Source organism: Tympanuchus pallidicinctus, unplaced genomic scaffold (assembly GCF_026119805.1).
Source record: "Tympanuchus pallidicinctus isolate F22 unplaced genomic scaffold, pur_lepc_1.0 scaffold10, whole genome shotgun sequence".
NCBI classification, from domain to species: Eukaryota; Metazoa; Chordata; class Aves; order Galliformes; family Phasianidae; genus Tympanuchus; species Tympanuchus pallidicinctus.
In genome coordinates this window covers 19,075,434-19,101,683 of record NW_026294619.1, presented here as the reverse complement: position 1 = coordinate 19,101,683, position 26,250 = coordinate 19,075,434, and the positions used below count along the sequence as shown (strand labels likewise).

Here is a 26,250-nt window from a genome sequence, read left to right as displayed (position 1 = left end):
ATAGTGTGTCTTGTTATCTTACTAGCTTTCTAGTCTTCCTAGTGTTTTCCAGATAGCTGTTGCTATAATTGATGTTTTTTAGAAAAGTAATTCTCTGTAATTGGGTCATGGTGCTTTTCATCATTACAGAATCACATAATTCTAGGGGTTGGAAGGGACCTCAGGGGATCATTAAGTCCAATTCCCCTGCTAAAGCATGTTCACCACCATAGATCACAATTCTTTCATAGTACTTTGCACATGAAGTTTTTGATATTATTTCATTTTTTTTTTCGCCTGAAGAAGCTGAGGAACAGGAATGATCAAAGTCTGTTAGTGTTCCTAAAATTATAAATGCAAAGAAGGCCTGGAAAAACCTTCAAGACTTTTATATACGTCACAGCAAACAGGCAAAGCACAAACTGAATATCTCATTTTGAAGTTGTGAATCTGATCTGCTTGTGTCCGCCTTCAGTGCCTTTATGTGAGTCTTGTTTGAGTTTTGTTCAGGATAGAGAATATGTTAAAATTTATTTATCTTGCTAAAATTGGGGGCTTTGAATTCACTGCAGTGCAGAATCAAACTGCAAAATGACTGGAACAAACCAATGTAGTGAGATGTACGAGCAATAAAAGAGATATTTGACATTTACAGATACGAATTTCTACAATAAGAAAAAGGAAATTGAGATCTTGGTCACAAAATGAGAGCATCTCAGAGTGTCTCTCATTTTGAGGAAAGTTCTGCTTGGCTCTTTGGTATCAGCTACTACTTATTCATGTATCCAAATAGCATCGTGTTCACATATAAGCTGTGGGAAATTAACTGGGAGGGAACATTATTCCAAGAACAATGTAATTCTATGTGTTTTGTAATCTGAAACAACTTGAGACTCACAGTCTATTTGTCTTTATTTCTTTCTCAGACTGTAGTTCTACTTCATATCAGAGAAATACATAGGAATTCCTTTGTATAGTGGTATTTTGTCAATTTATACAATGATATTTTTGTTGATTTAATCACATAGGCTACTGTTTTTATTTCTAATTTCTTATCTCTCATCTGCTTTCCCATATATACTATAATGCCTTTCATTATAACCCATAAATCAGCTTTGAATACGTTCAGTTTTTTAATTTTGTAGCAAATTTGTTTTAGTCCTAATCTGCATAATAAAGCAGTCAACACAGTAACAGGTTTGGTAATTATTCTGTCATATACAGCCCCAAATTGAGTACTTTTTTTTTTTTAATAATAATTTGATCATGGCAAGTAGGTTTATTTTTAAGGTATATAAGTAAGATGCTTCCATTCAAAATGCAGTCAACAATAGCTGCTGTATTTTATAAATTAGTTTATGTAGAAATGTAGCATTGTCCAAGAATTTTTGTGTCTGTGGAAAATACAAGCAAGATGAGAAGATCTGCTTTGGAGCTAGCTATATGTTCCAGTGGTCTTAAGCATAAGTAATTTTATTTCTGTTACATTAGAAACTAAATGGAAACAACAGCCTGCAAGAGAACATATCCCGAGTCCATCATAATCATTCAGACCATGCTTTTGTTCCTGCAACTGTAAATGTTGTTCATTAATTCAGAAAACTGCTTGTACTGTCCTGAGAAAGCCTGTCTCATTTGATAATGGGCTCTGAATCCAGTGGATTATTGCAGGGATTTTATCTTGCAGTAATCTCTAGAGAGAAATGTACAAACAGCTGGGAGAGTAAGGAGAAACTGCATTGTGCAGCAGGAGTTCTCTGGAGCACAATTTTGGGGTGCTGGAGTGAATCTCAGCAGCAACATGAATCTTTTCTGTTTTTCTCTGGTAAGTGTACCACCACACATTTTTCTTTACTGGGCTGCTGAATTGTTAATCTGAACTGGTGGGTGCGTATGGAAGGAAAAAAATCAAGGTTTTACATCACCAATTGTGCAAGGATTGTGTAATGACAGTGAGACCCTCTAGTATAGAGGAAAGACTTTATGTATGAGAAATTCTACATAACAAATCATGATTTGGTGAAAATAAGATGAAGGAAAAAAATTATTATAAATATGCTGTGTGCTGAGACTATTACAAAAATCTGCAGATTTAAACATAAAGCATTTGATCCAGCACAGTGAAAATCTCATTATGTGTCTTAAAATTGCTAGTTATGTGTAAGCAAGAATTTGCTTTATGCTATTTTGTTTGAGATGGTGGTGTTTGATTTCCTTTTATAGTAGTCTGGGAAAACTGCTAGAACTTCAAGCCTTAGTTTTCTAGTAGCCAAGTGTGAACACATAGCCATTTGGGCTGATCCAGGCATCTGATGTTATGTACTCAAGGACAGAAGGGTTGGTCTAAGAATCTAAGACCCTCTCCAGATTTTCTTTGTTTTTTTTTTCTTTCTTTCTTTCTTTGGTTTTTCTCTCTTTTTTTTTTTTTTAGTTGTCCTTCTTTCTTACTCCAAGACAATTGGTCAGAGTGAACAGGTAAATGAGGATAGGAAATCCGCAGAAACTGTTTCTGTTTTCAGAGCTTAACCATCTGCCAGTACCAATGCTCAGTATTAGTAGTGGTAATTAGGTGAGTATATTTGCTGTATTTATACAGCAAAGGAGATCTGTTGGCCCCTTTTCTTGTCTGTTGTACAGATGTTTAGTGTATCTTCCCCATGTGTTTAAAAAGAAAAATAAAAGTATTAAAACCACACTGATTCAAATTCAAATAAGGGAACCGTTCTGTGTACCATTGTTACTGGTTGCTAATGCTATCTAAGCGCAGAGTATGGGTGCTCTCCAGATCATAAGGATTAAAAACTGTTTTGGAATACTTAAAGTGCAGTGATATACGGAGATTCTGTGATGTGTCCCTTCATAAAAAATAATTCCATGTGAATTCAGGGACACAGTTTAATGAGTCGGTGACTTTGTTCAAAGTTAGCTTTTTGGTACAGTCTGGAACAGCTTGAAAACAATCGTTTCTGCAGTTCTTTGGGTCAGAATTATTCTATTAAATTTTTATTGTTCCATTGGGGCAGCTTCTTGCTTTCTGCACAGTTCATTTTTAAAGTATGTATTGCTCGCCGTATCAGTTGAGAAATCAGCTTATAGATACAATGTGGGATAGAGCAAGTGTGGGCGAGAGCAACTCGGGTCACAGTTTCCCTGTTCTGTAGGGTGGGCAGCAACTAAAGTTTCTGTGAGTGACATGCTGAGGGCAGTAATTATGGATGGTTTAGACAAGTGAAAGCTACTGTCATGATAGTTTCTGTAATGAAATAATTAGTTCTGTTTAAAGATTGCTGCTAAGAAGATAATGTCCCTTCTTTACAAGCTTTCCATGGGAGCCATTCTGTCCGTTGCAGTAATCTCTTGAGCAGCTGGCAAAACATCTTACAAGTTATCGAGATCTAAAGATAATTCAGAAGTCACTAGCATGGATCTACATTTCATAAAAATCAGAGCCCCGTGTACTCCTCCCTGTGCATGCAACAAAAGCATGCAATTGCTTTCTGTAATCAGATTGTCTAGCTTGGAAATGAGCTAGTGACCCAAGTATGTACACTGGCTACTTTTACCATGTCAGTCTGTGGCTGTGAAAAAGCTGGCAGCACAGGGTTGAGCTAGCAATCAAGATAAGATATTTTTCTCTTCAAGAAAGGCAAGTTAAAAATAACACATAATAACAAAATAATTAGGTTTAAAAGACACTAGAGGAGCCAACTATTTTGCAGATGTAAATGGACACCAATCAATTGAAATCACTTCTGATTTATACCAAGTGAATACCTGGAATAAATATTGAACCTGAAACCACAGAAGAGATTCTCTGACTGCTGGCAAATGGAACAGAAAGAGTTTTGCAAAAATGGTATCTCATGAATGTTTTCCTCACATAGATGGAGATTACTGCCTGCAGTGAGTGTGTGCTTGTGTGTGTGCATGTACACATGAATACTTATTTTAAAGACATTGTTTTATAGGTTGAACAATAATTTTCTCCCTTACTGAGCATAAAGTAAGCTATAATCTTAGGGAATGCCAAGAATGTTTTGTTTAAAGGTATGGTAGAAGCAGCTTTTGGCAGATTCGAAGTGGTGGAATAAGTGGTAATTAGAGGAACAAGATCGGTTTATACAGTCAGGTTTGACTTTCTTTGGATTTGCTTTTGGACCTGTAAAAACCTCTGAGACAGATTTTTCGCATCAGAAACCCAGTGTGACAGGCCACAAGTGATGTCAAGGAGGCTGAAGAATACAGTGAAGATTCACGAAGTGGCTGTAAGCAGTTGGTCAGCCTGGATGCTACTCTGCGCTAGCAGATAGAAATTATCCCTGCCTGTTGCTGTGGGAGTCCAATGATCTCCAGATCTTCTTATTATTATCATTGCTGTTTTTGTTGGTGGTGCTCTAGCATGGGTTGTTTCCTCAGCAGTACATCTTGTCCTGACTTAATTTCAGAGTGATTTGGCTTGTAAATTGAGATCAACTTTGCACTGGATTCCTTAACTTAGTCTAAGGAAATCTGCCGAAAAATTAAATTTTCCTTCAAAACCTTATGTCCCTTTTCCATTTTATGGAACAGTCTAAAGTATAACTGTCTCTGTTTTTGTAGACATATTATGTTCAAATATCAACCTTAGACTCCAAATTTGTAGTGTCTTTTACACCATAGGGTGCTTAGCATGTCAAATGATTAAATCAGAACAATATTGTTTGTTTCTGGACATTATATAGAGAGGTGCCCAAATCAAGTAGTGCTTTTGTATCAACTGCAAGATGTTATGTCTCCAAATTATCTGTTTTTATAGCTTGTCTACTAAATGACAGCATCCTACAAATCTGAGAAAGAGAAGATACTATTATAATCCTTCCATTAAGGTAGATATGCTTCATATAATACTTTCTCGTATCAAGTCTTTAATCATTGCTAAGAGAGGTACATCCAGATATGTTTCTGGTTCAAAGAAAAACTGAATTTCAGGAAAGTTTCCATATCCAGAAAGTGGATATGTGAGGAACAAAAAAAACCCTTCTTACAGATAGTGATATTTAAAGGATAATTACAACCTCCTTTGACGGGGAACAGTATTACTAGCAATGGAAGTGATGAAAACAGGGAAGAATTTCCAATGCTGCAGTGCTGCCAACAGAAACCTACAAGAGAAAGGAGCTAGGGAAAGTAAACAACACTCCTAAATTACATGGACTCGAATCAGATGTTCAAGTTGAGCACCAATTTGGTGTAAGCTAAATAGGTTTCCTTACATTTGTCTATTTCTCTTCCATACGGTAGCTTTCTCACTACCAGTTTTGCTAGTGAAACATAAAGTACTGAATGAAAGTCTAATAGTCTTAGTGGTTTTCAGTAGCATAGAACTAGTTATGTGTTTTATTTTGATAGCTGATTGAAAGATGTGCTGACAACTCAGTAGAAAATGTATTATATTTAAAGTTATAAACTAAAACAGCTGTTATTCTCTGCGCCTTATGATCCATGTACACAATAGAAATAACATGCAAAGTAAAGAAATGCAGACAATTATTTTCCTCTACCTCTGAATTAGGATCTTTTCTGCCATAAAGGAAAAGTAGCAGGCACTACAGAATTGAGCTGTTTTTTTCCTGTTATCTCTCGCGTTGCCTTGTGCTGTTTAATGTGCTCAGAACTACTAAAGATTTGAATAAATTCCAAGTCTGCACGAGCTCAAATCTGTAAATAATTTTCTCTCATTAATCTTGGGGGCAAAGGGGAGGCCTACAGGCCCTTTCTTGGAGGCCCTTGCTAACTCTGCCCAGCTCCTCACCATCTAGCTTTCCCTCTCTCAATTTCTCTCCCACATGAACTTGTGCAGTCCCATGTATAACAGTGCTCTTTCTAGTGCCCTTGTGTTTGCTTTCTTACCCATGCCATCTCTTCCTTTTGTCTCCTCACTCTTTCCTGCATAATCTTTCTTGTATGCTTTTCTCACGTGCTTTCTCATATGCTTTTCTCACATGCTTTCTCTTGCACACACACACTCTTCTCGCATGCTTGTTATCTTGCTCTCTCTTGGCCACATTTGCGTATTTTTACTCACTTTCTTGAGTGCTCCCCCTTATTGCAGCCTTGCTCCTTTCCATGTCCTCACCCTTTTTTTTTTTTTGGCACCCTCTTTCTCATGCTTTCTCATGCTGTCACTCTCCCTCCCATGTACTTGCTGTTTCTCACACAAGCTCTCAATCTCACACACTCATGTGTTCTCAAAGGATTACACCTTTTCTTGCACCACTGTGCTCAATCTTTCTCATACAAGCTTTCTCTCTCATCTCGTTTCTTCCTTTTGCCTTTTCTCAAGCACTTCCCAGTCACTGCTCATATCTCACACTCTTTCTCTCTCTGCTTTTCTCTCCCTTGCTCTTTCTCTCTTCTTTCTCTTCTTCACCTTCTCATAAAATCATGGATGGCTTGGGTTGGAAGTGACCCCAAGGATCATCAAGTTCCAACCCCCCTGCCACAGGCTGGGCCACCAACCTCTGGATTTTTCCTGCATGCATTCTTTCTTGAGCATTAACTTTCCCTTGCATTATTCCTTATGAACACTTGTTCTTGTTGGTATGCTCCATTCACACACTTTCTTATGTCCTCACTTTTTCGATACCTTCACTTTTTTCAGTCCCACATCTCACATGGAGATGATCTGAAGATGGTGTCTGGGTGCAAGACAGAATGAAATAAGGATTTCCCTTACAGGAAAAGTAATTGTATATTCACACTGTACAGATTAATTTACACATTAAGGAATAAAGGAGGTAAAGATTTTAAAAAAACTCACAAAAATAAATAGAAAATGAAACAAACAACAAGAACAAAACAAAAGAAAACAAAAAAAGAACCCAAAGCTTGATTGAAGATGCTGTGACTTAAATATGTATCTAAACTGGCATACTTTTTTTATATGGTAGAATTTCTTTCTGAAGTAATGTGTAAGTCTGTAATTTAAGGAAAATAGTACATGTGTTATCTAAAAGACATTTGTGAATATCTAAGTAACTTTTAAAGATCTGGAAATTATATAGTGTGCATATATAAGGTTAATGCTTTACAATATTGGTTGTTTTGTGCAGAGATTGGAATCCCATATTGTTCGTTTCCTTCATATTAGATCTGAAATGCAAATGTTCAATATATTTTGGAAGCAGTACTTTCATTGAGGATGTATGCCAGCATATTTGAGAATTATAGGTAATGCCATTTTCACTGACCAAAAAACAGGGGTATTTCCAGTGAGTATAACAGTGCAGGTAAAAGCAGTGAAATATTCTTCTAGATGTTGATACATTGAAGACTTGAAACTACTTTGAAAATAAAGTAAGTTTCATTCAGTGCAGTTACCTTCTTATACTGAGATTGCCGGAGAGAAAAATATGCCCTTTTCTAATGAATTCATCAGAACTCTTCTTTCCCCTCTACATCTGTTCATTCATGTGATCAGCAGATCTATAAAATGACTATACTGGATGATGCTAATACGTTTTGTATGCTTCCAACAGCTGCCTCATTTCTGTATTTTCACATATCTATCAACAATATTGTAATAAATTCTTTCTTAAAAGCTGTGCTAAAATAATTTTAATGACTTGATTCACATGTATGGTGTTTTATAATTTGTATCCAAGTTGAAAATAAAAGAAGGATGTAAAACTGCTGTAGAGCATCCAAAGAAGGGTTAAGAAATCTGTCTTCTTGTTTTGCCTCTGCATTTCACTTCTCTTCCACTCAAATTCTCTCTTGCCAAACATTTGGTCACCAAGGCAGTGCTGATCCAGTGTTGTACTTGGTGAAAGAAATGATCTGCTCTAAAACTAACTCCCCAAAATACTGGCCAGCTTTCAGCTTTCCTGTTCACTACGTGGATGAGCACAATCTAGGGCAGCAGTCAGTCTGTGGCAATGCTGCCTTATGCTTTCTTTGGTTGGTTATTTCTTGCACTGCCTTCTTGGTACAACACATAGGGTTTAGGATGTTAAATAAGTGAGATTTAAAAATATAAGACAGTTGCCAGATTGATATGCATTATAACCTTTCTGTAACAAGAAAGGCCAAATATCTTCCCAGGTCTTCTGAACAGTGTTCTTTGATTTTGCAGAGAAGGCCCCTGCAAAGCACTTGTTTTCTCAGACCCTTGGTAAATGTTAGCCCAGAAATTAAAGCAAGAGTTATTGTTGCCTGACAGTGTAGAGCAGTATCTTGTGAGCAGTCATCCTACGAAGGTGGCATTCTCTTTCTGAGTCTTCAATAATGAAAAAGCTGCTGTTTAATTAGTCTCTATTTTCCCTCAGAAGTCACTAAGAAGAGCATTCTTTGTACATGCAGCATGCAAGCATCATCCAATCTTTTACTCTCTATGGCTAAGAGTCTAGAGCTTCACTGTTACAGAAAACTGTTAATTTGATGTTAGAGAACAACTGTTTCTGTTTATTTTTGAAGACAAAATAAAAACGTGATCTTTCACCTGAATGAGTAAATGAAAAGGACATGGCAAGCAGAATTTTTATTATTCTATTATTTTGTTATTCTAACCTCCTATTTCCAGAAATACCTGTCTGTGAAGTATGAAGTTATAAACCTATAAATGGGTGCTGCTCTTCTGCATCTGCTCTGTCAGAGCCACAGGTGCATGCTGGGCAAGGCGGGACTGCTTTGTGGGAGCTGCAGGTGCATGTTGGGCAGTGTGGGACTGCCCAGGCCCCACAGTTAGCTGATGTCACCTTGGCTGCTGCCAACATGGCCATGGCAAAACACTGGCTGAAATAATGCAGGGCAGCCCCAGGATCCTGCAGCTCAGATTCCTGTGGGGGCTGGGCAAATGCCTGCCACACTGAGCCAGGTGTAAAAGTCGGTGCCTTGAAGGGCAGAGTGTTGTAAGATGGAGGAGTTGAAACCGCACCCAAGATGGGGCTGCTGCCAAGTGGCAGCAGGGAGGGGGCCAGAGGCTGGCACTCTTCCCTCTCTGGTGCAGCAGCAGGCTCTGGTGGAGTTGCAGCACTGCCTGTTTGAGCTTGGGTAGGAGCTTTCTGCAGTTGCTTGGCTGGAGGAGGCCCCATGGGTGGCACTGTCTGTGTGCCTGCTTGTGGATCTGCTGTCAGCAGGCTCTTCTCTGGCCCAGCAGCCGTTCCCTCCATGAGCTGGACATCTGGGCTGCTCCTTGGAGGCCCCTCGTTCAGCTCTTCCTGTGGGTTGGGTGCAGCCACAGCTCTTCTCTTTTGGGCAACTCTGTGCTTGCAGAGTTCCAGCAGCTCTGGGTGATCTTTTCTGAAGTATGGGTTGTAGTAGCAAAGTAACTGAAAATACAAAGGAGAAGAGCTGTGATTTGAAAGACAGCGAGATACAGAAACTTCAACTTTTAATTGCTGAAGACAAACATGGATATTAAAATGTCTTTCATTTTAAATTTAGGCTGATTAAAGCAAGATATGTTGAAGTAACAGACTCTTAATACCCTCATTTATTTATCTTTCTGTTCTACGGGCTCTGACTCGCTGGATAAAGCCCAAATATATTTTTCCCACATTTCTAGTAGTCAGCAATGCTACTTCTAAAATTCCTGCAAACAGCCAGAGGAAGAAATTAGGATCAGAATGTTCACTGTCATCCTCATCTCCTCTGTTACCAAGGCTTATTTTATTATACACTTCCCCCCCAACTCTTCCAGGAGAATATTATGAGAGTTGGTTAGTGTATGGAGCAGCTGATGTACCTTCCTGTGAGCCACAAATGCCTCTTCCTCTGCCAGAAACTCAGGAAGCGAGGGAGATCTTTTGGAGTCACGCAGAGCTTTTGTGATTCTATACACATTAAGCTGATGAATAAAGTTTTTCATGCATCCCAAACACTCTCAAAGATCCTTTCTTTCCCAGTACTTCGATCTGAAACATTTCTTGGTCAGTTACAATGCAGCTTCCATTCTGACCCCACCAAATGCTCTTAAATTGGTGACTTTCAACCAGTACCCAGAGTTTCTCAGGAAAAGTGAGGGCTGCAGAGATAATACTGCCTCTGCATGTGCTCTCCTTGTAAGAAGCATGAGCTATACATTTGATTTCCTCCTGATGAGGATAAGTTAGGGCATCCTTTTCATCCATTTTTGATGCCCAGGCTGTTCCTCTATCCTAACCCAGAAGATCAGGAGAGCCTGGGAATGCAGCCAGACCCTCTGGATCAGAACCAGAAGTTCCTACTGCAGACAGCTCCCTTTCAATGTCTACTGTCTTAGTATGTGGTTTGTGCTTGCAGCCAGTTCTGCAGGGAACTACAGGGAACTACCCTTTGCCCTGCCAGCTAGCAAGTGAAATCCCACAGAACTGTCAAGGGATTACAGGGGGAGAGGCTCAAAAATCACCATGGTGCCCATGTGTCATCATGGTGACATCACTGCAGTGCTTATGGCCCATCTGGTGCAGCAGCCAGAGCAGGCGTTGCTGACCTGCCCTTGTTGCTGGTCCTGCACAGAGCCATGGGTATTTTCACTTGAGTCAAGGAGCAAATAAAACTGTACCTGAAGGGGATCACTCCTTGTCCAGACCTTGCTTTCCCTTCCCTGTTTGGTCCCCTGAATCTCTCCCTTCTGGACTCCGTGGTGTCCCTCGGGTTCTACAGATGGGAGTGGAAATCATTTTCTGTGCAACATTAACAGAAGAAAATAGCAATCTCTTCTCAGTCTGACACAATTTCTTGCAAATGCTCTTTTATTTCAATTGCACAGCTTCTGTAAGGGAGTAGCTGTGTGCACAGGCAATGCTCTGCCATGTCACTGGTCTCCCAGAAGCTGCTCTGTAGGTCCAACTAGAAAAAACACAAAGTACATTTTGCTGTTTGAATAAACAGGAAAGGTATGACTTCTCTGTTCTTCTAATTGGTTCCTGTGTTTTTATTTGATATTTTAGAAATTTAGAAAGCAGTCCCACCAAATCAGTTATGTTCTTGAAGCCATCTGAATTGCAGTCCTCGTTACAGGATCAAGTGCTTTATCTTTTATTCATCCTAACAAAGCTGATAAAGCATGGGATAGATGAGTAGATGAGTGGATTGAGAACTGTCTGACTGGCCAAGTTCAGAGTGTGATGATCAGCAGTGCAGAGTCTGGTTGGAGACCTGTGACTAGAAGTGCTCCCCAGGGGTTGGTGCTGGGTCCAGTCTTGTTCAGTGTCTTCACTGTCAACTTTGATGAGGGGATAATGTTCACCCTCAGCAAATATACTGACAATACAAAGCTGGGAGGAGTGGCTGTCATGCCAGAAGGCTGTGCTACCATTCAGCAAGACCTGGACAGGCTGCAGAGTTGGGCAGTAAGAAATCAGATGGGGTTGAACAAAATCAAGAATAGAGTCTTGCACCTGGGAGGGAATAACCACAAGTAGCAGTACAGGTTGAGGCATGATCTGCTGGAGAGGAGCTCTGTGCAGAAGGACCTGGAGGTCCTGGTGGATGACACGTTGACTGTGAGCCAGCTATGCCCCGGTGGCCAAGAAGGCCAATGGGATTCCGAAGTGCATTAAAAGGAGTGTGGCCAGCTTTGCTGATACATTATGTATCAGCAGCCTAGCTTTGAATGTGCATCTGTATTTATCTTCTGTACTAGAGTATAGTATATAGAATAAATGTTTTTATATAATATATCACATTAATTTCAATTGCACTGTATGTTTTTTACAGAGAGGAAATTAAGTTTTTTGAAAGATAATGGAGGAAAATCAGTCTTTACATTTTACAAATCACACAAAATGAATGTTTTTGTTTGTTTTTAAGTGGATTTACAAGTATTCATCTTTATAAGACTATTTCAATTTATTTTAGGAGGGTTCAATGGACAGCTTGTATGAGCCTGTCCCCGAACGTCAAGAACCCAATGATACAACCAGTACTTCCAGCCAGCCCAGCACTCCAGTGAGCACACGTGCAAACTGTGGACTGCCTGATAGGTCTATGTCTTTGGTAAGTAAACTGTAATTGTAAAGAATGAAGTGTACTTTGAAAAAAAAAAAAAAGAAAGAAAGAAAAAAGAAAATTACTGTGTATCCAAATGCATGTGTGTTCAGCTGGCTTGGATTTAGTTTGAAATATTCAAGCTTTTTATAGCCAGCGTTCAGCCATGGTCAAACCGAGAGAGCCAACTTGAGAAGAGAGGAGGAATGGCAGCAGGTCCCAATTCAGTGACACAGGCAGTGTCCATCCCAACCTACCTTGATTCCTCAGGTGCCTCTGTGTAATAGGTTTGAAGCCCTGCAACTAGAGGGTGAGGTGGCTGAGAATCAGGTGGAGGGATAGCCTCCAAGCTTTTCTAAGGAGAGGTGGTCGGCTCCATGCTTGAAGACTGCCTCCTCCAGTAAACAAAGGAGGGTGATAGTCATTGGTAACTCCCTTGTACAAGGAACTGAGGGCCCAGTATGTCGGCCTGACCCCACCCGTAGGGAAGTGTGCTGCCTCCCTAGGGCATGGGTCAAGGATATCTCTAGAAAGTTTTCTGGTCTTATTCTCCCATCTGATTACTCTCACTTATCGGTAGATCAAGTCGGCAGTGATGATGCTGCTGAGAGAAGCCTGAGGGCTATAAAAAATGACTTCAAGGGACTGAGGAGGGTACTTGATGGAGCAGGCATGCAGTGGTTTTCTCTTCTATCGCTTCAGTGGCAGGGAAGGATACTGAGAGGATAAAAAAAGCCCTCCTCGTCAATAAATGGCTTAGAGGTTGGTGCAGACACAAGAATTTTGGTTTTTTTGACCATGGGGCAATTTACTCAGCACCTGGCATGATGGCTGCAGATGGAACTCACCTGTCTGCAAGGGGTAAAAGGATCCTAGCCCAGGAACTAGTGGGACTAACTGAAAAGTGTTTAAACTAGGTAAGAGGGCTAGGGCTGCTGGGGGCTGCTGGGGGCTGCTGGGGGCTGCTGGGGGCTGCTGGGGGCTGCTGGGGGCTGCTGGGGGCTGCTGGGGGCTGCTGGGGGCTGCTGGGGGCTGCTGGGGGCTGCTGGGGGCTGCTGGGGGCTGCTGGGGGCTGCTGGGGGCTGCTGGGGGCTGCTGGGGGCTGCTGGGGGCTGCTGGGGGCTGCTGGGGGCTGCTGGGTTGAGCGGGTAGTTCAAGGCTCAAAACAGAGCTTGATGGGTGATGAGGGTGGAGTTCAAAGGGATGGAGAGGGGCCAGGGGAATGCTGCTTCCCTAAAGTGCCTGTAAACTAATGCGCACTGTATGGGAAATAAACAGGAAGAATTGAAGATCTGTGTGCAATCACATGGCTATGATCTCACTGCAGTCACAGAGACATGGTGGGACATGTGACTCGTGTGACTGGAATGTTGTCCTGGAGGGCTATGTGCTTTTTAGGAAAGATTGGCTGGCGAGGCGGGGTGGTGGAGTTGCTCTAAATGTGAGAGAGCAGCTAGAATGTATTGAACTCCAGTTGGGGGAAAGTGGTGTAGCAGTGGAGAGCTTGTGGTGAGAATCAAGGGGCAGGCTGGTATGGCTGACACTGTTGTGGGTGTGTGCTACAGGCCCCCTGATCAGGAGGAGGAGGTTGATGAGGCCTTCCATAAGCAACTGAAAGTATCATCATGATCCCAGGCACTGGTGCTTATGGGGACTTCAATTATCCAGATATTTGCTGGATGCAATATATTGGAAGCAATATGGCCAGGCACACACGGTCCAGACAGTTCCTACAATGTATTGAAGACATCTTTCTGATGCAGGTAGTGGAGGAACTGACGAGGGGAGGGTGTTGCTGGACCTTATTCTCACTAATAAAGAAGGGCTTGTCAAGGAAGTAATGGTCGGGGGCAGCTTGGGTTGTAGTGACCATGAGATGGTGGAGTTCAAGATCTTGAGTGGAAGAAGCAAAGCAAAAAGTAGGGTTGCTACACTGAACTTTAGGAGCTATCCCTATTTGGAACTATCCCGTGGGCTAGGGTGTTAGAAGATAAGGAGGCCTGTGAAAGCTGGACAGCATTTAAACAGCTCTTCTTCCAAGCTCAGGATCAGTGCATCCCTATGAGCAAGAAATCAGGAAAGGGTGGCAGGAGATCTGTGTGGATGAGCAAGGAGCTCATGCACAAACTAAAAGGGAAGAAGAAGGTCCATGAGCTGTGGAAAAAGGGTCTGAGCACTTGGGAAGAATATAGAAATGTTGTCAGGGCCTGCAGGGATGCAACGAGGAAGGCTAAAGCCCACCTGGAATTGAATCTGGCAAAGGTGATAAAGGATAATAAAAAAGGCTTTTTTAAGTATGTTAACAGTAAAAGGAAGGCTAGGGAGAGTGTGGCTCCCCTACTAAGTGAGGGGGGTGTTCTGGTAATGGGGGATGCTGAGGAAGTGGAGATACTGAATGCTTTCTTTACTTCCATCTTCAGTGAAAAGGTTCTCTTAGGTTTCCCATGCCCTGGAAGTCAGTCTAGGGTCTAGGGAATGGAAGACTTCCCTTTAGTCAGGAAAGAGACAGTCCGAGAGCACCTAGGCAACACCAATGTTTATAAATCCATGGGAACCAATGGGATGCATCCATGGGTGCCGAGGGAGCTGGCAGAGGTGATTGCTGAACTGCTCTCTGTCATCTTTGAGAGGTCTTGGAAAATGGGGGCGGTGCCTGAAGACTGGAGGATAGCCAATGTCACTCTGGTCTTCAAAAAGGGCAAGAAGGAAGATCCAGGTAATTGCAGGCCAGTCAGCCTCACCTCTGTCCCTGGAAAGGACAGCTTGTGCTGGATGCCATCTCCAGACAACTGAAAGAAAAGGAGCTTATCAGGAGTAGTCAGTATGGGTCATGCTTGACCAGCCTCTTAGCCTTCTACAATGTTGTCACTGGCTGGGTGGTTGGGGGGAGAGCAGTGGATGTAGTCTTGATTTCAGCAAGGCATTTGATACTGTCTCCCACGACATCCTTATAACAAAGCTGAGGAAATGTGGGATAGATGAGTGGACAGTGAGGTGGGTTAAGAACTGGCAGAGCACAGAGGGTCGTCATTGGTGATGCAGAGTCCGGTTGGAGGCCTGTAACCAGCGGTGTTCCTCAAGGGTTGGTGCTGGATCCGGTTTTGTTCAACATCTTCATCAATGACCTTGATGAGGGGATAGTGGCCACCCTCAGCAAGTTTGTTGATGATACGAAGTTGGGAGGATTGGCTGACACGCCTGAAGGCTGTGCTGCCATTCAGCTAGACTTGGACAGGCTGGAGAGCTGGGCAGTAAGAAACCAGATGAGGCTTAACAAAAGCAAGTGTAGAGTCTCGCATCTAGAGAGGAATAATTGCATGCACCGGTACAGGTTGGGGGATGAGCTGCTGGAAAGGAGCTCTGCAGAGAGGGACCTGGGTGTCCTGGTGGACAACAGGTTGGCCATGAGCCAGCAGTGTGCCCTTGTGGCCAAAAAAAAGGCCAGTGGCATCCTGGGATGCATTAAAAAGAGCGTGTCCAGCAGGTCGAGGGAGGTGATCCTCCCCCTCCCTGGTAAGGCCTCATCTGGAGTACTGCGTCCAGTTCTGGGCTCCCCAGTACAAAAAAGACAAGGATCTCTTGGAAAGAGTCCAGCGGAGGGCCACAAAGATGGTGAAGGGCCTGGAGCATCTCTCCTATGAGGAAGGGCTGAGTGAACTGGGTCTGTTCAGCTTGAGAAAAGAAGACTGAGAGGGGACCTGATCCAGGTCTATAAATATCTAAGGTGTGGGGGACAGAGCGGCGAGGCCGGATCTTTTCATCAGTGTGTGGAGACAGGACAAGGGGAAACGGCCAGAAACTGCAGCACAGGAAGTTCTGCACAAATGTGCGCAAGAACTTCTTTACAGTGAGGTGACGGAGCACTGGAACAGGCTGCCCAGGGAGGTGGTGGAGTCTCCTTCTCTGGAGATGTTCAAACCTGCCTGGACACCTACTTGTGAGACCTGGTGTAGGGAACCTGCTTTGACAGGGAGGTTGGACTCGATGATCTCTGGAGGTCCCTTCCAACCCCTGTGATTCTGTGATATCTCATCCCTGTACCTAATCACCTGGTTTCTGTGTTTGTAACTGTGCCTTTAGCTGTCCTTTTTATTAACAAAAACACATTTTTAATGAGTGAGTTGTATGAATTTTGTGAACGTTAATAAATTTTGTAAAACTTTTGCAGGACAACCATTACATTTGATCAAAAAATCATTCAGCAAACATGAAGGAAATTGTCTTCTGTATTTTTTTTTTTCTTCCTAAGTAGTAAGAATAATAGGGATAATATTACATTTCATAATCTCATTTATTTCATTAAATAATTTATTTCATTTAATAATCTTTTTCTTCTGCTTAATGGTGCCTCCTTTATTTGTAATTACTGTCTCTACCTTTGCAAAATAGTGACATATGATGCAGTCTCGTGACAGAATAAAAAGAAAGAATAAAAAGAAACCAGAATGTTCATTATTAAAGGAAGAGAGACTTCTGCCAGCACAAATTATGCCAGGCTTTACCCCTGTGTGCTGTGGTTTGGTTACCACGTACCTATATGTCTATTGGGCCTACAGTGTTGCAGTGATGCAAAGTAGATTTGTGAATGGGACTTGTGTGGAAAGAACATCTGAGCAAGTGGAACAGGAAAATGGCTGGGGAATTGTTGCATGCGTTTTTTGAATCCTAAAGGAATGGAAATAACTTATTCTTCCCGGACCCAACTTACTCTGTGCATGCTCTCTTCTGGATTATCATCTCGATGCTTTGTGCAATGGTTTGGTTTTGAGAGCATAGTAGCGCAGAGATCTCAAGAGGCCTCATCACATCAGCACAGATCTGTGAGCCTGGGCTCTGGGATGTGCCTGAATTACAGTTTTGTTGCAGGAAGTTGGAGATGCTTTCTTGTGTGACAGGTTTCTCTCCATTATCTGGTTGTGACCTCGTTACTAGAAAAATGAGCCACTTCTACACCATTTCACCTAAGTGTCTTTAATCGTGGTTGTGAAATATGGCTGTGACCTGATCCTAGTGTGATTCCAGTATTTCAGATATGTAAGATCTAGCTTTTTTGGCTACGGCTGTGGTATAAAACAGTACTGAAGCATGCTGTCCTTCTAATGAATATGTGACATTCAGCTCCTACATCCATTCAGAATGTTTCTCTTTCTGTATGACGTCAAGCCAGCTGACCAACTAATGGCAGCTATGCTATTTCTTTGTCCTTTGCTTATCTGCTAGGAACTGGATTTAGATAAAGCAAAGAATAGAATTGTCCTTTGGTTTGTGTCCAGGATGTGACACGGTACTTTGCAACAGACAACTACCGTGACTTGTTCTTTATCTTGCCAAGCTATGGGAGAGTCAGATCCATAACACTGTGCTCAGCACTAGGTTAATTACAGTGTGTAAGACTAAGAATTAAAGATGCAGTGACCTCATGCTTTTTATTTCTTACTTTTTTTCCTATTTTGCTCTGTTTTCTGATTCAGCAACTTTCCTTCAGACTCTTCATTACCTTTATAAGAAGTGAAACTTCATAAATTTTAAACCCTATACAAGTAAACAGCCTGTCCAATGCAGCTTTATTTTCATTGAGCCAGCCTAGAGAAGCAGATAAGTTGCGAGTGTAGGATTAGAAGATGCTAGATATCAATCTGAAAAAAATGAAGTTGTTCTCATATTACTCAGAGCTGTTTCTGTGGTATTGCCTAGACCACGAAGATATAAACAGCAGCGAATAGAAGAATCCAGCGCTTTCGTTTCTGCTATCTCTAATAATATATTTCTGTTTTCCTAAGGGAGATATTTTAGTGATGGCATATTTATTCATCGTAAATTTAAATTCATCATCAATAAAAGCAAGGGTAAGTGGGAAGCAATCTGCTGGCTCACTAAATATTAACAAGAAGCCCCATAAGACTGGCTGTGAGCTTTATTTTTTATGTTTTGAGAGAACATTCAGCTCAGCACTTAACTAAAAATAACAGCTCAATGCTGTGTCACTGTGCAGGCTGTAGAATCAACATGGTTATTTATAAAATACTCTCTAGAAATGGAAAACAAGATTAGTGATGACGTGTCAATGGTAAGACCTATGGAAAAATGCTGCTAAGGCCAAAGGACTATGTGTAATCTTATCTGCTATTTCTAGCATGTGAGTTATTAGACCTACACCTTGGATGAAGCCGTTAAGCTTATTAACTGAGCCCATTTGTACTTCTCTCCCATTTTTAATTCCGTCACTTAGTTCCATGCTGCGGGGCAGCCCCCATAGCATGATAAATTCAGTGCATTATTGGCTCCCTCAGGCCCTGATTCAACCATCTATCATTATTCAGTAATGCATATACTTAAGTGCATCACTAATGGGTATGGGCTTGAGAGTATGTTTAAATGATCGGCTGAGCCATGGCCGTGTAGATTCCACAGAGCTGTTATATTTCCTCAGGATGGAGGAGCTTGACATGACACTTCTCTTTCTTGGGAGAATTTCCCCCTTTCTTTTGTCCGTATTACTTTGTACATCAACATAGCAGGCATTCAAGTTCTGCTCCCCTCAATTCAGAAGATGGAAGTTAGACCTAGTGGAAATTTTTCCTCCTGCTGCAGCAAAGCAGTTATTTTCTTGCTGTTATCTCGTCTCTTGTGATTTGTCTCAGTCATAGTTGGGTTGTGACGTTCCACCAGAGACGTGGAAAATACAGGGTGTTGTGGCAACTGGAGCTGTGCAGGACATAATTCAGAAAATACACTCACTGAACACCTTTTTGAGTCGTGATTACTTTTGCATCTGGCTGCATGCCATCACATTGTTTATAAAGAACAATCTTTCATGTACTCTTTTTTTATCTTATTTAGTGTATGAAATGTTTTGCCTGAGGTGTTCCCAATCTGGATTCCTGTAGTAATGGCTTGTGCATGTTATACACACTTGTTTATTGATTTTAATTCTCACAGGGGCATGTCTATTAACTTTTGGGGTACTTTCTCAGTAGTTTTTCAGTTGTCTTCACAAATAGAGAGCAAAAAATAAATTTACAGAGCTCTTTCCAAATCTTAAGTTTAGCAGTGTTGAAACAAGTCTTCCTCAGATACAGCTGGTAGCCAAAAGTGCATAATGAATCATATGGGTACAGTTTGTGTTTAACAGTGTTATTAACTGGGAAACTGAATTTCTTCATATTCTACCTCATGGCCTGTGTTAAGCTTCACAAGAAAAATCTTCTACATTAAAAATATTTTCATACATTTCCTGTCAGATTGAAATCACAGATGTCCACATATTTTTCAAATGTTAATTGTGATATGATCAACTACCTTGTGTATCAGAAAAATGCCAAATAATTTATCAGTCTTTCTAAGTTATTGTCATCAAAATCACAAGCAGTTACATTACCTACTTTATAATTGGCATTTGATACCACTGGGAGAAAGAGGGCTGGTTACCTGAAGTCATTATTTCCCTGCTTAAGTCTAACAAACAGAGGAGCTCTAGCTTTTTCAGCTTACTTGTAAACACTAGAGGTACTCATTCCTTAATTCAGAGCTATTTGATGAAAGCAGGGAGGAAAGGACTTTATTGCAATTTCATAATGCTGTTTCCACATACATTTAGTTTATTTTTAAGAAATAAATCATTTGTATTTGGAATAGGGAAACTTTTCTAATTTCCATTAAAAAGGTAATGACAAACTTCAGAGAATGTAGAGATGAGATTTTAGATGAAACTTTCTTTACAATTAAAGGTAAAACATGTTTGCAAAACTACTTAATTCTTAGTTACAGATCACAGTGGTAGGATTTTCTAGTGTATTCAAGTAACGTAAAAACTTAAAAAGTAAGTACTAAGAAGAATAATTTATTTTGTACTCCAATCAGACAGCTGATTCAGACATCACAAAAAGAGGTGCACTGAATAAAAGGAGCCATTTTAAATGCCCATAGAATCCCACCATCATATTCCATGGTGACACCGCATTCCATTATGTCTAATGAATTCTTCAGCATTGCCTCAACATGTGAAGCAGTGTGATACATGCATCTTTTACTGCATTTTAGGAAACATAGTGAAACATTTGTTTGAAATTGTAGAGCAAATATTAAACCTGCATGTTCCGAACCAGATATTTGGCATGTCCAGACTTGAATTAATCATGTTTCCAGGTATGAGGCCACACTGAACTTCAGAGAATGCCACATCTGCAGTTTTTTGCTCTGGTTTTCATAGAGATTCTAACTTAACAATGTTCTCTGTGTGGTCTCTGACCTTCATGCATAGCATTTCCTTTAATGAGCCTTCTTGAGATAAAAAGGTTGATGTTTTTAAATGAGATGTTGATGCTACCCTTTTTAAAATCACTTTTTCAACATCTTTCAACCATTGAAAAGATTTGTCCCAAGACATGCTGAGAGGTTTGTTTTTTATTTCGGTAAGAACTTTTTCTTCCATTGCTTGCAGTATTTCAGGTAAAAGGTATACTCTTTTGATCCACATATAGTATCTGAGAGTGAAACTATACTTGCAAAACTATTTTGTGGAAGTGGAAACTGCATACAATTATTAGCATTCACAGATTGTGTCCAGGTACTAGTGGGGCCTCCTGCACTCTGCTAAAATAAACTCAATGCAATAAAACAGCCTTTTCCTAATGGAAAAGCCTTTTCAGAAGAATGATGGATTATACTAAGAGAAGGAAAAAAAATATAAAATTCTCAGTTATACACTTGCATCGTTTTGTGTAATATGTGTTCTGCCTTTTCATTCTGCAAGCTGATTGGTATTTTTTAAATTACTGTGGTCAGAGCTGTGTAGATGATATTACATAAAGGAAAAAAATTAAACATAAGAATATGAGAAATAGATCTATAAATTGATGTTTTCATATTTATTTTTTAAATGTGCCTTGTTGCCCAGCAGATCTAAATGACATTCATCATGGATATTTTTACCCCGGTTTCTGTTTTCCAGGCTGGAAGAAATAGATATGAAAGTGATATATTGCTTTGATACTCTGTCTTAAGAAATATCACCTATAGTTCCCACTAAACCATGTCTCTTGGTACATCGCCTAAGCATGTATCTAAATATTTCCTGAACACCTCCAGTATTGGTGACTCCACTACCTTCCTGAGCAGCCCATTCCAGTGCCTGACTACTCTTTTGGAGAAGTAGTATTTCCTGATGTCCAACCTGAATCTCCTGTGGCACAACCTGAGACTGTTCCCTCTATCCCTATTGTTAGTTACATGGGAGAAGAGGCCTCCTCCAGACTGAATAATCCTAGTTCCTTTGGCTGCTCCCCATAAGATTTGTGCTTCAGACCCCTCACCAGCTTCACTGCCCTTTTCTGATCATGTTCCAGGGCCTCAATATCTTTCTTGCAGTGAAGGGCCTGAAACTGAACACAGTACTCAGAGGTGTGGCCTCACCAGTGCTGAGTACAGAGGGATGATCACATCCTCTGCATGTAAGGGAATTAGAGAGTCTGCATTTTTCTGTGTCCATTAGAAAGATTCGTCCCATTGTAATCTGTGAGCATTTTATCCTCATAAAATTTACATTATGGAGGCAGTATTAAAAAGAATCATATTATGCTGGAAATACCCATTTTTGATGTAAGAGTACTGTGCTCTGATTTTTTGTCCGTATTACAGCTGTCAGTGTCAACTTCTTGGGAGCCATTGATATTGAAATCTCTGAAAATCTAGGACACTTACTTATGTATATTCTCTCCTGCACTGTGTCCTCCATAGTTTCACTTGTTGAATATTAGTGGATATTAAAAACACATATCAAATGTGCATAAAGCCATCTTACATTGTCCTTACAGTGAGGAAAATATTATATTTTGATTAAAAAATTATGATTTTCATATCTTTTCTCTGTTTTTTTTTTATTTAAGGAATTTCCTGATTTTGAGAACACAGTGACCAAAAAGAGAAAGTAAGTTGAGACCAACTCAAGGTCTACGCAGTGTCGCTATATTTATCTGTTTCTTTCACCCTTGTTGTTTTGTTAATGTGTTTGCCAATGTTACATTAATTTTCATAGCGTACATGTATTAATATTACATTTGGGAACCAAGTAACAGGCGTGTAATATTAGTAAAGCTTTCTTGCTGTGACTTTTTTTTCGTATACATAAATCTTACAAAATATTGGGACAGAATAGCTGAAATCAAATGCAGTTAATCTGAGCTTGTTTTATCCGTATGTCCACTTTTCTGAAAGACTGAAGTAACCTATTTTATGGAACGTTTGTACCATTGACCTGATAATCTTCTGAAGAGTTGTGTTTTTTAATCCAAATAAAAAATTAGTTTGCAAAATGATTCAGATTAAGCAGGACAAACCTTATTTAATCAAATACATTTGAGGCAGCAGCATACTTCATGTCAATTTGTTAAGGCACAATACCAGTTTGGACGAATATATTAGCAAGCAGAGTTTATTTTGAAAATTTCCTTTTTTTGTCTTGAGATTAGCAGTTTTTGCATTACCGATGACGTTCCCTTCAAATGAAATCCTGCCTAATGGAATGATAAACACAGATCTTATCTGTACAGCTGTGGCATGAAAATCCTTGGATGTCATTCTATTTTTTTCTTTTTTAGGATGAGCATCATTAAATTCAGATCATCAGTGCCATCTCTCTATGTTGCTAATAAATTTCAAAATAGATAATAACTTCAGTGAAAATCTCATTTGTCTTAATAGACAGTTTTCATCTGTTTTTCGTTGTGAAAATGCTCTTCCTTTCCAAAATTTCATTTATCTAAGTACGGATATAACTCCATTATTCACATTTTTTTCTAATCATCATTTAATACTTTTAAGGAAGCTAAACTGCTGTGTATGCTGGCATGGAATTACCACAGCATAAATAATTTAAAATAGCTCTACCAAATATGATGCAATCACCAAGCTGCCTGAGACACCTGCTTAGTTCAGTACCAAGACTACCCTAGTGATAGGAATAGTAATCTCTGCCTCCACTCTCAAATCTTACAATGCAAATAATATTATTTTATTCTAAAACTAACTCCATTCCATTTAACTAATCAGAATTTAGAAAGGTTGTCTTGATCACTTGAATAATCAATATAAATAACGAATAAGATTAAGACAATTTCTCCCAATGTGAATTGCATTCAAATCTTATTTTGCTGTGAATGTCCAGACATCACTGTGCTGCTTTCTTGCTTCAATTTATAGGAGGGAGATGAGGTTCTTTTAATATCTGCATACCCGGTGTGAGATCAACAAATGGTTCAAATGTTGATCTGACCAGTTTATTATAAATCCTAATCAGGGAGACGGGGAAGGGAAGGAGGGCAATAGAAAAGATAGGAAAGAAGCAAGAATTGTGTAAAGTAGGGAGAGTCAGCAGCAGGATCCAGCAGCGTCCCATTGCACGTTTCGAAGGTCCGAGGCAGAAGCAGCAGGGGGGAGCAGCAGCATGGCGGGCCTTGGGCAGCAAGCAGGTAGCAGGAAGAATTTGTAGAGCCAATCCGGGCAGAAGCAGCAGGACTCAGGTAGCAGGCCCAGGAGAGTCTGTCAGCATGCAGGAATTCCATAGTGAGGAATCTGATGGCAGACATCTTGGTTCTTCTTCAGCATGCTGGTAGAGCGCAGAGCAAGTCCAGGAGGGAGAGAGGCAGGTCATGAGGCTTCTCGTGGCAGAAATCTCTTCTTCTTCGTGAGGAATCTGTTGCCAGAAAACCTCAACTCATGGTTGTAGGTTCCCTTTTTATCCTTCTTCTGCCAGCGTGGTTTTCTGGGCGCTTGAGCAAGAGTCACGTGCAACACCTCCTGAGATGGCCATCTTCCTTGAGATAAGCCCCCACAAAAGACCACTTCACAGCCATTAAGCTGGGCTTATTTCTCTCTGCCCCTGGCCTTGTCCATCTGTGTCCCTCAGACAAAGGATTTCTCAACCCTTGCCCAGGACTTGCTTGTAGTTGTCCCCAGCAAGCTTTGAGACAGTGATGTAAAAGAATAATCTCTTAAAACTGGTATCAAACTTCTACTTGATAATGTAGAAATTTTTGATTGGCCTTTTCCATAGATATGGAGAAAGTCAGTGAGAAATCACAGAATCATAGAATCATAGAATAGTTTGGGTTAGAAAGCACCTTTAAGAGCATCTAGTTCCATCTCCCCTGCTATAGGCAGGGATACTTCCCTCTAGACCAAGTTGCTCAAAGCCCCATTCAGCCTGACGTTGGATACTTGTAGGGAAGAGGCATCCACAGCAAACTGGGCATCCTGTTCCAGTGTCTCACCACTCTCACATTAAAGAATTTCTTCCTGATATCTAGTCTAAGTCTACCCTCTTCCAGTTTAAAACCATTTCCCCTCATCTTCTCACTACATGCCCTTACAAAAAGCCCCTCCCCAGCTTTCCTATAGGCCTCCTTCAGGTACTGGAAGGTTGCTATAAGGTCTGCTCAAAGCCTTCTCTTCTCCAGGCTGAAGAGTCCCAGCTCTCTCAGCCTGTCCTCATAGGGGAGTTGCTCTAACCCTTTGCTCATCTTTGTAGCCTTCGTCTGGACCTGTTTGAACAACTACATGTTCTACTTCTGTTTAGGGCTCCAGAACAGGATGCAGTACTCCAGATGGGGTCTCAGAAGAAGGGCAGAATCACCTCAGGATACAGTTTGCTTTCTGGGCTGCAAGCACGCATTGCCCATTCATGTTGAATCTTTCATCAGTACCCTTAAATCCTTCTCCTCAGGGCTGCTCTCAAGCCATTCTTTCCCCATCCTGTACCTGTGCTTGAGATTGCCCTGACTTAGATGCAGGACCTCACACTTGACCTTGTTGAACTTCATGAGGTTGGCATAGGCCCACCTCTCAAGACTGTTCAGATCCCTCTGGATGGCATCCCTTCCCTCTAATGTGTCAACTGCACCACTCAGCTTGGTGTCATCTGCAGACTTGCTGTGGTTGCACTCAATCCCACTGTCCATGCTGCCTAAAAAGATTTTAAATAACACCAGTCCCAATACTGTGAGGAATGTCACTCATCATCGGTTTCTACTTGGACACTGAGCCACTGGCTGCAGTTCTCTGAGTGTGACCATCCAGCCAGTTCCTTATCCAGAGGATAATCCATCCATCAAATCCGTTTTCTTTTCCAATTTGGTGACCATGATGTCATGTTGGACAGTGTCAAACACTTTGCACAAGTCCAGGTAGATGATATCAGTTGTTCTTCCTTTATCCGCTAACACTGTAACTCCACCATGAAAGGCCACCATGTTGGTCAGACATGACTTGCCCTTGGTGAAACCATGGTTACCACCAACCACCTTGTCTTTAATTTCCATGTGTCTTAGTAGAACCTTAAGGAGGATCTGTTCCATGATTGTGCCAGGCAGAGGTGAAACTGACTGGCCTGTAGTTTCCTGGATCTTCTTTTTTTCCCTTCTTGACAATGGGGGTTATGTTTCTCCTTTTCCAAATAGTGGGAACTTCACCATACTGCCATGACTTTTCAAATACGATGGCTTTGCAACTTTGTCAGTTCCCTCAGATCCCAGAGATGGATCTCCTTGGGTCCCATGGGCTTGCGCACCTTCAGCTTCTTTAGATGGTCTTGAAACTGATCTTCCCTTACAGCAGGCAAATGATCATTCTCTTCCTTACATCAGGGCAACAAGGAAGAGAACAATGAATATCAGTAGCAGAAGTAACAGAAGTATGCTTTCTTTAAACAGTAAAATAATAGTGAATCTCTGGAAATGAAAAAAATTTCTAAGCAGTTTCAAAAGGAACTACTGTTCACAGACAAATCAATAGCTCAGTTGTGTCCTCTCATTCAGAAAACCCTTTGCCACCTGCTTGAGTATGGGAGAGGGATCTCAATTTTTGTGCGCTTTCCCTTCTGCTTATTGTCATAGATTAAAGAGTCTATAGATAAAAGATAAAGACTTACCTAGTATTGTCTTCTGGCTTCATCCTCTAGCTCAAAAATTACTATAAGTTGTTGTTTTTTTGTTTTTGTTTTTAATGGGTAAAGTGAAACAAATTAATATACAGGATAAATCTGTCTTAATTCTGAGATTTTTTTTCTTCTATTAATGTATTCTTTGTGTATGAATCTTTGAACCACTCACTGCAGATGGAAGCATGAGTTAGCATTATATCTTGGTGTAAACATGCGAAGAGGTCAAGGTTTATTGGAGCAATAAAACGACCCCACACAGTTTGTGGGTTATGTATGTTCTTCTGTAGCTGTTTGGTTTAATTTATTATCATGTCACCAAACTTCAGATGGTAATTTCTGTAAGTTGCAGGACATTTCAGATCATGTCTAAAGAAATGTATCTCTTATTC

General features: G+C 40.7%; 1 protein-coding gene across 2 annotated transcripts in view; it reads left to right on the top strand.

Annotated features, from left to right (window-relative positions):
- The first annotated feature begins 1,670 nt into the window (after positions 1-1,670).
- The window catches only part of SAMSN1 (SAM domain, SH3 domain and nuclear localization signals 1), an 86,316-nt gene continuing 61,736 nt past the window's right edge, over positions 1,671-26,250 (top strand). Inside the window, exons 1-3 of one of the 2 annotated variants that reach the window (XM_052666966.1) lie at positions 1,671-1,804; positions 11,800-11,937; positions 21,813-21,853. In XM_052666966.1, the coding sequence (XP_052522926.1) occupies positions 1,781-1,804; positions 11,800-11,937; positions 21,813-21,853 (203 nt within the window). In that variant the 5' untranslated portion in view covers positions 1,671-1,780. The remainder of the gene's footprint in view (positions 1,805-11,799; positions 11,938-21,812; positions 21,854-26,250) is intronic. The other variant, XM_052666976.1, reaches the window with a different exon arrangement.